This window comes from Poecilia reticulata, chromosome 3 (assembly GCF_904066995.2).
Source record: "Poecilia reticulata chromosome 3, P_reticulata-male-v2, whole genome shotgun sequence".
NCBI classification, from domain to species: domain Eukaryota; kingdom Metazoa; phylum Chordata; class Actinopteri; order Cyprinodontiformes; family Poeciliidae; genus Poecilia; species Poecilia reticulata.
In genome coordinates this window covers 27,981,605-27,997,491 of record NC_088832.1, presented here as the reverse complement: position 1 = coordinate 27,997,491, position 15,887 = coordinate 27,981,605, and the positions used below count along the sequence as shown (strand labels likewise).

Sequence of the window (15,887 nt, the reverse complement as noted above, 5' to 3'; positions counted from 1 at the left end):
CAGTTATATAATTAAGTTGAACCAGGACAGCATTTTAAAAAAACACACTGAACTGGACACTGTTCACAGGAAAAACCTTTGTTGGGATTGATTGGCTTACGAGAAACCGTTCTCCTCGATTATTAAAAACAGTTATGCTACTGTTATTACCATTACTATTACCATTTTTAACTTTTTCTGTTTTAGGGCCTTTGGTGCCATCTCTGGAATTACACTTTGTATGAAACCATGGCCAGGTTGGAAACCACAATAGGGTTGATTTGTACCTGCTTTGAAAAAACACAATTAAAAGTAATTTTGTACAATTTGCTATTAATTTGCTCTGAGGAAATATGGTTTTACAACTACAATAAACAAGTTTGGTCAGCAGAAAGTCACCCAAAGGTAACTTGATTTTAGTCAGAGGTCCTGGTGCAGTGGTATATATAATAATAGTTTGGATAATCAAGAAAGTGCTATTTATATCATGTCTGTCTTATTTATGAAATGTGTTTGAGAAAGGTATGACACTTTTGAATAATAAACTTCTACCACTGTTCTTCTCTCCCCTTAGCCTCGAAAAAACCCCAATGGTCCCAGTAGCCAGGTGCGGGTCCTCAGTCCCCCTGTGAAGAGCAGCTCTTCCTCCTCCTCTTCCTCTTCTTCTTCGTCTTCATCCTCATCCAGCTCCTCATCGGAGAAGAGGGTGCCACGGAGGACACACCATCAGATGGAGTCAAATCTGCATGAGAAGCAGGAGAAGGCCAATAGGATAATATCAGAAGCTATCGCCAAGGCCCGACAGCGAGGAGAGAAGAACATCCCACGAGTTATGAGCCCAGAGAGCTTCCCCAGCTCTTCTTCTCAGTACAAGAGCCACCGTGAGCGCGAGCACAAGGGAAACGGGAAGACCCGGACCAAAGAGAAAGCCTCCAGGAAGGCCTGCATTGTACCCTCCTCAAAGCCCAAGCAAAAGACCAAGATTGGGTATGTAAATGGACTTCGTTCTTTTATTAAACCGCCAAAATGCACAACTTATGAAAGAATAATACACTAAGTAGACCTTTGATCATTATTCTGTTAATTCCTGCCTGAATCGCCGCAGCAATACATGAGCTCAAATTAGCATGTGACACATGCCTCTGGTTGGCTGCTTGCTGCTGCTGTGCTCCAGCACGTCAGTATAGTGCTGCAATCATTCTATGTTTGTAATAATAATAAATCATTTATAGCCATCATTTGCTCCATTGATGAATTATTTATTACACAGTACAGCACAAAATTGACAAGGATAGTTATATGATGGTAAGGAGGAATGTTGCTTTTAAATCCATTGAACACAAATATTCTGCCAGGTAGCAGCAATGTATTTCGTCTTTGTACAATTTCTTTTGGCTACCAAGATGGGAGCTCAAAGTTCAACTTTTACTACATGCCATAACCATAAACCAGGCTTAATCGTCAGCACAGACATGGGAGGAGCAAACAAAGGCTGCATTTACATGTGAGATACTGCTGCTTCAGACGTTTAGGGAAGAAGTCCTGATGTATAGATATCGTAATCCACCTACCATCCCCCAATGCTTAACTGGTATATGCAAGTGTGCAGCTATAAGCCACACCCCACACAAGCTATTAAAATATCAGTTGGTGCAGATGTGAAAGCAGAGGCATGAAGACAAAGGAGCAGCCTAATGTTTAAATGCAGTCATTTCAGACTGAGCTGAATCTGGGGAGAAGAGAGCAGTAATTTTTTAGAGCAGTGAAACGAGCAATATTTTTTTTACCTGTTGTGGCAGACTGACAGCGGTCAACAGTTCACCCGGCAGCTAGGTTGGTTAATAATTAGATGAGCGTGGCAGAGGAGGAGAGGTGTTGAACATGATAGATCTCACTTGTTGTGGGTGTGTGCATGTGATGATAAAGAGAGACCGATTTCAGACCACTGAGTTTTGTAAAGCTAATTCTGATTTTTCTATAAGCAATAAAAAATAACAAAATGAAAAATAGTTATGTACATAAATTGCCACAATTAGTTGGAATTATGATTATAACACGGTGTCTCTGTGGATTATTAAACATATAGTTCAAGTGAGCTGCATCACAAGATTTTACTTTTTTGTTTCTGAAGATCCATTTTCTTAAATAACTGTATAATTTACTAAGGAAAAAAAAATTGATTTAGAGTTTGGTTACTAAGTTAATAATTCATCCTTTCACTGTGATATTTCTATTCATCCATCCATCCATTTTCTGCCGCTTATCCGGGGTCGGGTCGAAGGGGCAGCAGCTTCAGAAGGGAGGCCCAGACTTCCCTCTCCCCAGCCACTTCTTCCAGCAACTCCGGGGGAACCCCAAGGCGTTCCCAGGCCAGCCAAGAGACATAGTCCCTCCAGCGTGTCCTGGGTCTTCCCCGAGGCCTTCACCACAACGGACCGGTACAGCGCCCGTTTCACAGCAGACGTTGCCCCAATCTGCCTGTCGATCTCCCACTTCCTTCTTCCCTCATTCGTGAACAAGATCCCCAGATACTTAAACTCCTCCACTTGAGGCAGGACGACCCCTCTGACCCGGAGAAGGCGCTCTACCCTTTTCCGGCTCAAGACCATGGCCTCAGATTTGGAGGCACTGAGCCTCATCCCGGCCGCGAACCGCTCCAGCGAGAGCTGCAGATCACTGTCTGATGAAGCCAACAGGACCACATCATCCGCAAAAAGCAGAGACATGATCCTAAGGCCACCAAAACGGATCCCCTCAACACCTCGGCTGCGCCTAGAAATTCTGTTCATGAAAGTAATGAACAGAATCGGTGATAAAGGGCAGCCTTGGCGGCGTCCAACTCTCACCGGAAATGAGCCCAACTTACTGCCGGCAATGCGGACCAGACTCTGACACTGGTAATACAGGGACCTGACGGCCCGTATCAAAGGACCCCATACTCCCAGAGAACCCCCCACGAGGCTCCCCTGGGGACATGGTCGAACGCCTTCTCCAAGTCCACAAAACACATGTAGAGTGGTTGGGCGAACTCCCATGCACCCTCCAGGAGCCTGCTGAGGGTGTAGAGCTGGTCCAGTGTTCCACGACCAGGACGAAAACCACACTGCTCTTCCTGAATCCGAGGTTCGACTATCCGACGGACCCTCCTCTCCAGGACCCCTGAATAGACCTTACCAGGGAGGCTTAAGAGTGTGACCCCCCTGTAATTGGAGCACACCCTCCGGTCCCCCTTTTTAAACAGGGGGACCACCACCCCAGTCTGCCAATCCAGGGGTACTGCCCCCGATGTCCATGCGATATTGCAGAGTCGTGTAAGCCAACACAACCCTGCAACATCCAGAGCCTTAAGGAACTCCGGGCGGATCTCATCCACCCCCGGGGCCCTGCCACCGAGTAGCTTTTTGACCACCTCGGCGACCTCGTCTCCAGAGATTGGTGGGATTGAGGAGGTCTTCGAAGTATTCTGCCCACCGGCCCACAACGTCCCGAGTTGAGGTCAGCAGCACACCATCCCCACTATAAACATTGTTGGTGCTGCACTTCTTCCCCCTCCTGAGACGCCGGATAGTGGACCAGAATCGCCTCAAAGTCGTAAGGAAGTCTTTCTCCATGGCCTCTCCAAACTCCTCCCATGCCCGAGTTTTTGCCTCAGCAAACACTCAAGCCGCATGCCGCTTCCCCCTCCTGTACCCATCAGCTGCGTCTGGAGTCCCACAGGCCAAAAAGGCCCAATAGGACTCCTTCTTCAGCTTGACAGCATCCCTCACCAAAGGTGTCCACCAACGGGTTCGAGGGTTGCCGCCGTGACGGGGACCAACAACCTTGCGGCCGCAGCTCCAATAAGCCGCCTCGGCAATGGAGGTACGGAATATGGTCCACTCAGACTCGATGCCCTCCACCTCCCCCGGAACATGTTCGAACCACGTCTCCTCTTCGGGCTGAGCCCGGCCAGGCTCAGTGGGTAAAAGCCCGGCCACCAGGCACTCGCCATCGTGCCCCACCTCCAGACCTGGCTCCAGAGTTGGGCCCCAGTGACCTGCGTCCGGGTGAGGGAACGCCAGATCCAAAGTTCGTCTCCATCATAAGGGGTCTTCGGGCTGCGCTTTGTCTGGTTCCTTACCTAGGACCTGTCTACCTTGGGTGACCCTACCAGGGGCATAAAGCCCCAGACAGCATAGCTCCTAGGATCATTGGGAAAAAACCCTCCACCACGATAAGGTGGCAGCCCAAGGAGGAGTGTAATATTTCTAAAGAAAATTAAATTGTAAAGAGAGTCAATGAAACCAATTTGCTTGGATACATTTAGCTTCCGGTTGTTTGCTGAAGTCTAATTCCTTTTCAAAAGTAGCAGCCTAAAATGAACATGTGAAACACAGCCGCAAAAAGGTTTTCGTAGAAGTTACCCAACCTTTTTCTGCTTCCTTTTAGTTTACTTTTCACTTTATTATTGCTACTTAAGATGGCCAAGTTTGTCTTTTTCACTATTCTGGAGCAGTGGTTCTTAACCTTTTTTGAGGTACCGAACCCACCAGTTTCATATGCGCATTCACTGATTTTTTCCCCCCTCAAATTCAAGACATAGGGGTGACCCAACTAGAGTCTAATTGGGTCACCCCAAGATCACTAAGTCTTCTTAAAAGGTAGAGTCTCTGAGAACAGTTCTTCAAAATATAGTCAGTGTTTTCAGCAAAGTTGAGGTGACTGTCCAGGACCAACCCAAGGTATTTAAAATTTGCCACAGTTTTAACAGGTTGGCCATCGAGAGAAACTGGAACCACTTTAAGGTCTTGTTTAGATCATTTAATTAGCTCTACATTCTTAAGAGAATGAAAAATTAATAATAAATAATAAAGACTTTGCGGTACTCTGATTTAGTAATGTAATTATATTAGCTGTGTTACCACCCCCACGCCACTAGAGGCAGTAGCAACCCTGAAAAGATGCGACTAAGGAGCAGATTTAGAAGTACACCGAAAGCTACAGAATTTGGTAAAAACGGTGAGTTTTGCTGAAGTAATTAAAGACACAAGTTGAAATCCATGCTGAGAGTGGAACTCCTTCAATCAGTGCTCCTCCGCAGCACTGATTGGCTAAGCAATGTAAGGTGATGGCAAAGCGGGGCGCGTCATCACGACTTTACACGCGGCAGAGGCTCCGCCGAACCCCTGAGACCGACTCATCGAACCCCTGGGGTTCGGTCGAACCCAGGTTAAGAACCACCGTTCTGGAGTATATGATGATCAAAAGAATTATCAATATTTTTCTGAGGTTATCCCCATTCTTGTCCAGAATACGCTCAAATGAAATCAGTCACTGGCATTCTTCTTGGTGCACCTCCACAGCAAACATAAAAATAGAGCTGCGAGAGCTGAAACTTTGAGTAGATTGTGTCATCAGTCATGTTGATGCAATCGTTGTTTAGAGTTCAAATCAGCTCCAGTGTTGAAGCTGCTGAACAGAAAGACGGTTCATCATCCCTTAGAAAGTGCAGTTTTTTCTCATTATTTTAAGGACCTTTTTATATTTCATTCAGAGAACAGAATGCTTTATTCTTGCTACTGAGTGCAGGTGTGTTTTTATATCTCCTAAATACCTTGCTAAACCAGGATGAAGCCTAATGATATTTCACTTTAGATTTGGGCTGCACAATACATCGTAAAGTTTTTATTGCATAATGCTTTGCAGTGAACTGCTTGGACAGCAGTAGATATTGGCTAAATACATTGTTAGTCTGCTAGTTATGTATTTGGTATTGCTTGTTCTTTAATGCAGCAGTCATTAAGAAAATTGTTTCAAATGTTTAATTGTTTCAACACCAAACGGAAATGGATGCAAGATTTTCAATAACAAAATTTTGTCAAAACAGAAATTACGCATTTTTTTCTAGCAGTTGCATATTTACCTATTATCTGAGAATCTAAAGCATAAAAAACAAACACAGTTTAAGTATTTGTTTACTTTCACTAGTCACATCTTTATGGTAACAACCACCAACATGATCAGATATCGCATTTCCCTAATTTTTTGCAGCCTCTTTAGGCGTTCCAATATGTGTTCAAATAATACAAGCATGTTAGTAAGATTATAGCCAGATCAACAATCTTTATTAAAATCCTGCACTTGGTAACCTTAAAACTTCTTTTAGGTAATTATTTTGTAGAAGAGAGCTTAGAGTCACAGCACAGGCAGGAAACAAGCTTTCAGTTTGGGGTATTTAATATAGACACGAGATGCAATATGCGATTTAAGCTCTTCACACTCTTGTACATTCCTTAAAAATAGTTTTAAAAGGTTGGTCTTGAATTTAGTAAAATTTCAGAGTGTTTCAAACCAGTTCTTGCTGGAATATTCATGGACTGTACCTGTATTAGCTGATCATCCAACTAGGAGAGATGTTTCTGACATTTCTTTTTCACATGATTTGTTGATTTTCTTACTGCCTTCTTTTGTGTTTTTTTGTTATTGTTTTTAACATGACAGTGACGTTTAACTGTCTGTGTATTACTAGAGGCTTGTGGGAGTTCGTGACTGCTTCATGTGAGGTGTGAAGATTCATAGCCTGGAAGATTTCATGCTTGTAGATCTTTTACTTTTCTAGTAATCAGAAAAACGATACTTCATGGCTTATATTGGAGGAAAGATGTGAATTAGTTTTAAGCTCTCTATGAGGAGCACAAGTTTAACTTTAAAAAAATAATAATTTAATATGAAACACGGAAAAAAAATGTCTGAAGTGAGAAGCAAACATTTCTTAATTTGCAGCAAGAAAGGTTGAGTTTCATTCGGGTGGGCTACATGTTCCTACCATGAAAGGTAAAAACAAGAACAATCACAGTTATGTGACGCTGCAAAGCAAACATTGAAACATCAATGCAAACACAACCATATTTGTCTTAATGCCACATAATTATTCTTTTCATGATTCAAATTTCAACACTGGCTTTTAGGATTAAGTCATAAGAAAACAGTGAAGTTTCGATTCGATGACTTTAACTAAAGTATATTTGTTAAAAGGGGCGTGTGACTACCTGGAGACTTTAGAATGACAGGAGGAAAATTTCTTGCCCAGCAGAACATTCCAGCCGTAACACAACACCCCTTGGGTGTATCTTTTGTTGCAACGGTGTTGGCATAGCATCTGCTGCAAAACATTTTTAAAGTTAGCCTTTGCATTGCATTATAAACTTCAACGTCTGTTCTCTGTATACACAATGCATTAGATATAATTACTTCATAGCCATGGGGATGGTACAGTGTTTCAAAATCTCTTTTGGACTTTGCCTCTTTGCAACTGGGCCTGCATCATCTGTATGGGTCATTTTCTCACTTGGACATTAAGAGTTGATGAAGCAAGGTTGTACTTTTGTTCCCTACTATTTATGTTTGTTGTAGTTTTCTGATGCAAAAGGCATTTGTGTGTGTGTGAATCACTACCATTCTGCATGTCAATACGTAATCCAGAAGAGGGTTTTAATGCATATTTCAAGCCAAAGCAAGACATGGTGAACAATTTATTACAGTGTAAAATCTGGTTCATAACCATTTACCGGTAGCATCTCCCCATGAAATATTTTTCCTAGGGGCAGAGGTACTAACCTACTTCTAGAGTTATCACTTTAGCCTCTGTCTGAGGGAATGTGCTAGACAGGAACCGGAAAACCTGAGGTGTGTGTGTGTGTTGTGTTCACTGTGTGTTCAGACTTCCATTGCATCATCTGACAGTTGTTTAAGCAGGGAATGGAGCCTGAGATAAGACTATTACCCTAATTGTCTGTGTGCTCAACTGTCTTTTTCTCTGAGACCACCATACAGTTTGCTTTGTTTCCGCTGGAATTAATTCTTTTAAATTTTCCGCAAGTGTCTTCTGATTGTTTAGCTTGTTTGCTCTACCAATGCTTCAGAAAGGGGCGAAAATAATTTGTATCATCATGGAAAATCTGCCTGACTGATAACTAAAGTAAATAAAAGAAGCAGATTAGAAGAATGTACCAACAAACTGTTATAACTATGTTAAAATGATGAATATAAGTCATTTTTATATTTATACTCTGACAATGGAAATGTATTTGGGCATTGTTAAAGCCCACTAATATGGAGGTTCTTGACACATCAAGTGGCACGTTACTTTACTGTGATGTTGCTATCAGCTTTAATAAGAGATGCTGATTTATTGTGAGTCCTAATCAGGCCAAATATTTTACCAGGATGTCACAAGGAAGAAACTGCATCAGAATACTTTTGGAAAAACCTAAATGCTCAAACTCTGATTCAGATTTGTGGGCTTTTTTGGCATTAATGCAAATTTAATCTAATCAATGTATCTCGCAAGATTTTTCTCTGAACAATGTCGGTGATCTGGCAAAAATCAGTAAATCAGAATTTACTCATTTTTAAACGGACAATATGACGTCATTATTATCATCTATGTGATTAACACATCCTTACTAGCATTACTATGATCATTCTGAGTGATTATGTAAGACATTGAGCTTATCTTGGTTCTGAGTTTCTCAGAAGGCTGCATACATTTTTACATTCAGCTTTTTAATGGCGGATGCTAAAATCTCAGATAACAGTTTCCATTCAGTTTTACTGTTTCATACTGAAAGTCTTGGTCTCTCTTGCCCTCTCCCTGCAGGATGCTTCAAACAAAATGCTCTTAACTTTTAAACTGCATGTCTTTGCTTCTGCTTTATTTTTTAAGCACCTTACTCAAACCAAAAAGAGCAAACGTAGCATTGTCTTCATTCAGCAAAAGCTTCCTAACCGGAGAGCCACCACAACTTGATGTTTATGTGTAGTTCTTTCACTGATTGGGGAACAAACATTTGGATTTTTGAGTTTCTGAATAGTCACCAATGAGGCTGAAATTTCCTGATTCTGGTTAACCTCTAATTTCGTTGTTTTATTGTAAAAAACAATAAAACACTCTTCATTTGAATTGCTATGTTTTCTTTGGTGCCAAACAGCAGTTTTTATGTTTGATAGCCTCACTGCTGGTAACTCTGCATGTCTAGTTGTGCAATAAACCATTCAGATTGACTATTATTGGTAACAGATCAACACTGTCTTTAGTCTAAATAAACAGACAAGAACGGACTGATGTAAAAGTAACCCCACTGTCAAGGTTTTATTGTAACTATTAAGTTCTTTTAATCTGGTAGTAGTCTGATTGTCCCACATTGAGTAGCACCTAGCTTTACTCTTTTTGTAAAGCTAGGTGCTACTAGCTTCAGCTTCAGAAGACTAAAGACACTGGGCTCAGAAACACCTATCAAAAAAAATGTTAAGAACATCTTCAGAGATCCACAATTCAAAACGTTTTAACAAACCCTTCAAGATGTAATGCATGTGTGTAGGTGTAGTTTCTGTGTCGTGCATTAAAAGCCAGTTATTTATGCATTCGCTGTCGTATAGCAAATTATATCAGGTGTGAAGTACTTTCCAGATCTGACTTGTGTTGAGCTTTGGCAGCAGTTTGAAATTGGAGCTAAACTGTATCTGATGTTGTTACTGACTTCTCCAGTTCTGGCTAAGTTTAAATGGTCTTTCATGTCACATAAGTGTTTTTCACTGGAAGGTGAGATTGTTTAGATTGTGTAGCTCTAAACTATCTTAGTTATTTGGACATGTGATATTGCAACTTACAATTCCTGTTTTTAACGACTGAAACCAGAGCATAAATAATGTCGAATATTATTGTCGGTTTGTTTTTCCTAAAAGAACAAACTGACAAGTATTACAAAAATACTATCAAATTATACATGTGATTTGTGTATTTTATTGCGGTAAAGTTTATGAGCTAAAAATATGAAGCATCATAATCTATCCTTGAGGGAATCTTTTTTTTTCTTTTATGGGTCAGGCCTGACCGATCACCGGTCTCTGCGGGCTGAAATTAGCTTTTCCAGGCAGCCTACCTGCTGAAAAGTACCCTCATAATCATCCGATGAAAGCATCGTGCCACTCATCTCCTTTTTGTTTCTCCCTCCCCCCTATCCTCTTCAGGTTTTCTTTTTTTCCCCCCATAATATAAATGTAGTTCTTCCAGCTCGCTCAAAGCAGTGCACCCAGTGCTTCCTGTGAGCAGGCATGTTCCTGATATGCTTACATTACAAAGCAGCAGGGTAGCAGGAAAATATCAAACAAAATGGAGCTTGTGAGATCAATTACATGATAGAAAATGGAGGTTTAAGTCTAGTGTATATGCGGCAGAGTATGGCTGTTCATATTTCAGAGCTTGCGTCCTAGGTGTCTAATCTCTTCTCCCCTCAATTTTTTTTATTACGAAAGGCTAAAGCTGTTTTTTAATTGTTTTTTCCCTAGTTAATCCCCTGCAGGGTGCACATGTGTTCACGTGTACTGGTGTGTGGTTTATTTGAACATGTTTGTGGCTCTTGGTTTTGTGTGTGTGTGTGTGTGAGGAAGTGAGACCAGGAGAACTGCCTATTTTTTTAATGCATTTGCTGAAAAAAAGCTGAGATCTTGTGTGGCCATATGCACTGTGCTGATACAGTATTTGTCTTTTGGAGGGGCCATATTGATGTCGTTACTACCGCTTCCTCTTAGCTGTGTGGCACTGAGATTATAGCCTTCCATTCATAAGAAGGGGGGGGGATTTCCCCAACAAGAACCAGCACGGCTGTGTCAGTAAGCCCCTCAGGATGCCTAGGATAAGCAAACACTTTCAGAGCACACCTAATGGCAGTTTTGAGGATGAGTTGGTCCTATCTAGCAAGAATTTTAGCAGTAGATCAACAAAAATGCGATGCAGGCAGTCTCCGTGGCGTGCTGGAGCGCCATCATAGTCTGAGCTTTTAAAGCCATAACTGGTGTTGATTCCATTAAAAATCAAACCTGAAGTGCACACTTCCTGTGGCTGCACGCCAAGTAGGCCAGGACAACACTGTGGGGACAAGGGATGGGGGGTTATTCAGCACAATAGGAGAACCGGAGCCAAAAAAGCCTTGAACGGCAACCAGCCCATTTCTCTGAGGGAAAAGCTTGTGGTTGCAGATCATCAGGGATCACTCAGCAATGTCAGATCAGCGGCAGCTGTAGTCTAATTAGAAATGCAAGATGGTGGAAATTCCTGAGGGAGAGCCAAATGGAGAAATTAAATTTAATTTAGAAAATGTAAGAGCAGCGTGCAGAGGTAAAACTAGAGGAAACTTGTCCTAAATTACAGTAGAGTATCATTGAAAGTTAATTTATTTCAGTAAGTATGTCCAAAAAGTAAAACTCTACAGACAAGTTACACATAGTGATATATTTTATGGGTTTTTTGTTATGTTGATTAATTATGGTTTGTTGCTATTTAAAACATTGAGATTTGAACAAAAAATTAATATAACATGAGACCAATAGAGCAGGTATTGGTACTTTTGGCAGAGTGTTCAGGAGTCAGCTCCTGCTGGAAAATGAAATCAACATCTCCATAAACTTCAGCAGAGGAAAATGTTAAGCTTAAAAAGAACAATCTGGCAGATTGTGATAACTTTGGAGTTCAAAACTCAGTGAACAAACACCAGTAGATAACACAGATCCCCAGATGATCACTGACTGGGCCCTTGATTTCAAATTAATTGGTAGTTGTACTTTTATCTGAGGAATAGAATGGGCCCGTTTCTTCACTTGGCTTTGGCAGGACACTTTTGATGTAGTCTCTTGGCTTTTAAGTGGTAGTGATAGTTAGTTCATGTCCAGCTACATTGTTTAAAACATTGTTTTCCTTTCACTCAACTTTATGCTGATAAGCATAGAAAACAGGACTAAGTGAAAAGTCATTCTTCATTTTTCGTTTTGTGGCTTTCCCTCAGCAAAAGCAGTCTGTATTCTGCACTATCAAGAAAGCAAGTTTTCCATGATTATGTGGGACATATAAAAACAGTTCTGTAAAAAGAACAAAAATGATTTTCCCATTGTGATATTCTAACTTTCTGAGAACCATAACGTTGTGGTTTCATTTGCTGAGAATCAAAAGTGACTAAAATAAAAGCTTGAAATATGACTGTGTCATTAATTTATGCAATTTGAGTTAGTTTTTCAAGATACGACTGAAATAATTAAACTTTTTACCATTGAATTTCCCTATAAACACTTCATGAACATAATGAAAGTGTCATTTCTGTTTTAACATCAGAGTCTCTTAACCAGGATTCTGTGGAGTAAATGTAGCTGCTTCCACCGTCCTGTTTCTGGTTGAAAATCTGTTTTCTTTCTTTTTATGAAAACTCCGAGGCTAGCTGGGAGCCTGTTGAGTCAAAAAGAGCTTGTACATTTGAACCAATGTTATTAAATCTCTGGGTGGTCCGATTTATCTTCCACAGCAGGGTGTAACAGACTATACCCGCTGCTAAGATGTGGTTTAGGTTTTGTGCAATTCTGTTTGCATTTATGAGTGGGATGTATACACACAGGATGTATGCTAAATCTATACTTTTTAATAGGCTTAGGGCCTTTTTTTAACCAAGGTAGCTACTAATTATGATCAAGATTTCCATCTGTATGTTGGGTATCTGACTCTAATTTTTATTTTGCTTAAGAAAATTCATCATCCTGTCTCAAACTCGAATGATGTCTTGGTTATGCTGCATGCTGGCAGATCCCATGAGAAAGGTGTGTTAGCTTATTTTTGCTTTGCAGTGGATATGTCAAACACATACCTGAAGTTGTTGGGGAGCATGCAGCGCTTCTTTGCCAGGAACTGATGTCGAAATGAATATTACTGTGCACAACACCAGATGCAATCCTAAGGGAATGTTGCTAAGAAACGGTAATCTGAGACCATTGCCGGGATTCGTGAAATGGAATATCACACAACAGGAACAGGGATGCCTTCAGAGGTGGCGGTTCTTTGTTAAAGGGCAGCTGCATGAATCTGCTGGGGATTTTTGTTGTTTTCTAACTTCACAGATGTGCTTGAGAGGAAATCTCCACAAACTGTAATGTTTTTTTAATGGATTTTTTTTCTGATTGACCAAGACAGAGTGGTGAATTATGGTAAATTGGAAAGAAACAGATACATAGTTTTCGTTATTTAAGAAAACTGTGGCAGACATTCAGCTGGCTGTCCAGAGGTTGAAATGTAATTGCCCATTCTTGGCTCAGGCTCAATCAGGTTGGGTGAATTGGCATCTGTACACGCCACTTTTCTATTGTTTTCCCAGGTCCTGTGTTGGTGTAAAGTTTGACTAGGCCATTCTAAAAAACAAATATGCTTTGGTTTAATATACCTGCTGAAGAAAAGCATCCCCACAGTATGATGCTGCCACCATTTTGTCCCACAGTTGTGATTGTTGTAAAACCTAGCCCTGCTTTAAGTATTTGTGAACTTTATCTTTGTCTGATTCTACTTTGTCTACATGTTGCTGTTTGTTGGCAAACCTCTGAAGCCTGAACAGCTATAATTATACAGAGATTAAATTAGACTATTTATAATACAGGGACTTCTAAGGGCAGTTGATTGTACTTTATATTATTTAGGAGTATCAAATTAGAAAGGATTGGACACAAATACATGCCACATTTCTATGCATCAAACAATAAGTGACCGATAAATAGGGGGAAGTCAAAGGTAAAACAACATGAATACAATGTTTTCATTACCTGTATGTAATGAAAATGGCCTATCAAGTTAACCAATTATCCTCCAATTGAAGTTTATTTGTAATTGGCAACAACACAATTATGTTGCTTGTACAGCGATTTGAGAATCTGATTAGCAACCATTTTGAAAAAACCAGTGTGTTTTACAATCAAATAGAGTAATATTTACATGGTTTTTCAAGCATATTTACTTGTGTTTCTGCTCTTCCCACAATGTAATTAAAAAATGTTTAACACCATTCACACATGCTAGGAAGCTGTCTCCGTCTCAGATTCTAATAGGAAAACAATTAACACCACATTTGCAGTGCTGAAAAGGGGAATATTCATTCACATAGCATTTGAATAGATGAAAGCTGTTTTTTAGATTTTTCTGTTTCATTTGTCGTCTGAAGAATTATGAGACGGGGAAGGGAGGAAAAGGGGCAAATCAAATCTTAATTTGACACTGCGTGGGAATCTCAGTTTTCATTTAAGTGCTATATCTGGGGATTAATGAACAAAGTGGAAATGCGGAGATGGATTTGCTTTATTTGCTGGGTTGTTTACTTTTTCTTTGTTACAAATTCTTTGGCCGCCTGACTCTGTCTAGTGAATACCCTCACTGTCTGAAGAACCGAGTCTGGCAGCTTTTCAAAAGGAGGGAGTATTGACCAATATGGGGTTCTTTGTTCATATATACTGTGTCAAGATGTCTTATATAAACAATCTCTTGTAGATGTTCACTTACCTCCTCATGCAGTCTGCATGAGCACTCCCGTGATTAAACAGTTGAAACCACTTATGGACACATGCTTTTTTCTCACTGACACGAGAATGTAAATATCGCCTGTTTTTGTTGAGATAAGATTACCAAAATAATAAGAATTGTTAGACTTCCAATAACTTTTCACAATAACAGGCAGGATTATAGCCGATATAGACCTGGGTTCATTGTCCAATTGGAGAGGCCACTTTTCCCCAACCATCAACTTCCTGTTTCTCTTGAGCTTATTGTTGCTTCAGTTTTGCCATTTTTTCCCCTCTATTCCGGTCATGAATTTTTTTAATACACCATGCCCTCCCATAACAAAACGATCCCAGAACATGATGCAGCCGCCTCTGTACTTCACAGTTGGGATGGCGTTCTAAAGCTTTCAGGCTTCCCTCTTTTTAGTAGTGATGCATTGGAGAAAATGAGCTGAGTGACTGTCTACACTTGTGATTACACTCATGAGACGTTTTAAATTAAACACAATGTTGTGCTGTAGAGAAAGTAACACAACTACATTGTTAATAACTACAGAAAAATAGTTTATTGAAAGTATACTCTTAATATACACAAAACATTTCAGTGTTTTTGTTATGTGGCCAATACAAGTGGTATTGTTACTCTTCTGATAACCCAGTAGGTCTCAATGTCAGTGACCCGTAATAATGAACCGTAAAGATATTTTTACCTTTTTCTGGCAACACCAGACATTGAAACAATCTTGTATTTCATATAAAGAGATCTTATTTTTCACTGCTTGTATGGTTTAAAATGATAAACATTTAAGTTGTACATCCCGATAATGAGTTTTTTTGACACTGACTTCTTTGTAAGGAAATCTCAGACCTGTGTCTTGCTGGAATGCGGTGCTGATCCGTCTTTTTTCTTTTGAACTGACATTACATAGGGTGGGTCGTATTTGTATCCGTTTACTCATGCAGAGCTCGCTTTAAAGCAGGATTTTTGTATTTGCATGCAGAATAAACCAGCATAAATGTTGTATTTCTAATTTTCACCTGGCAGCTTTAAAATGCCCAGTTGTGTTCAACGCTGTATTGCCTTATCCTAGTTGGGTTTGGAATACAAATGCAAAGTGTGAGGGGAGAAAAAGCACTGTTTAATATTACAGCAGTGTTTTTATGGGGGGGGTGTTAATATACCAAGCCTGAGATTTGGTGCCTCTGTCTTGCTGGCGAGAACGCAAATAGAGAAGCACTCGATGGGATGTGTTTGCATGTGTGAGAAAATATATTCATAAAGGTCACCCAATAATATGGTTGGGAACGGAAAAAAGAATAGGCACTTGAATGACTTGCAGAAAGTCTAGCTTGTTCCTTATTCACTATGCTGCTCTTCCCATCTTTGAAGTCCAATTGCTTATTAGGCATCAATCTGTCTTTGTATAAAATTGTATAAGATAACAAATAGTGTGGAAAATGCAAAGGAGGTTTATGCAAAGCTCCAAAAACACCAACAGCTCGCATTATAAGCATGCCAATACCTGTGAGCATTCTCCACAGGCTCTTGTGGTTTTGCTTTAATATCGTCT

General features: G+C 40.4%; 1 protein-coding gene across 8 annotated transcripts in view; it reads left to right on the top strand.

Moving 5' to 3' along the window:
- Positions 1 to 15,887, top strand: part of chd9 (chromodomain helicase DNA binding protein 9) — an 89,227-nt gene that overhangs the window by 31,871 nt on the left and 41,469 nt on the right. For all 8 annotated transcript variants that reach the window (XM_017304001.2, XM_017304003.2, XM_017304002.2 and 5 more), the window contains one exon: positions 554 to 966. In XM_017304001.2, the coding sequence (XP_017159490.2) occupies positions 554 to 966 (413 nt within the window). The remainder of the gene's footprint in view (positions 1 to 553; positions 967 to 15,887) is intronic.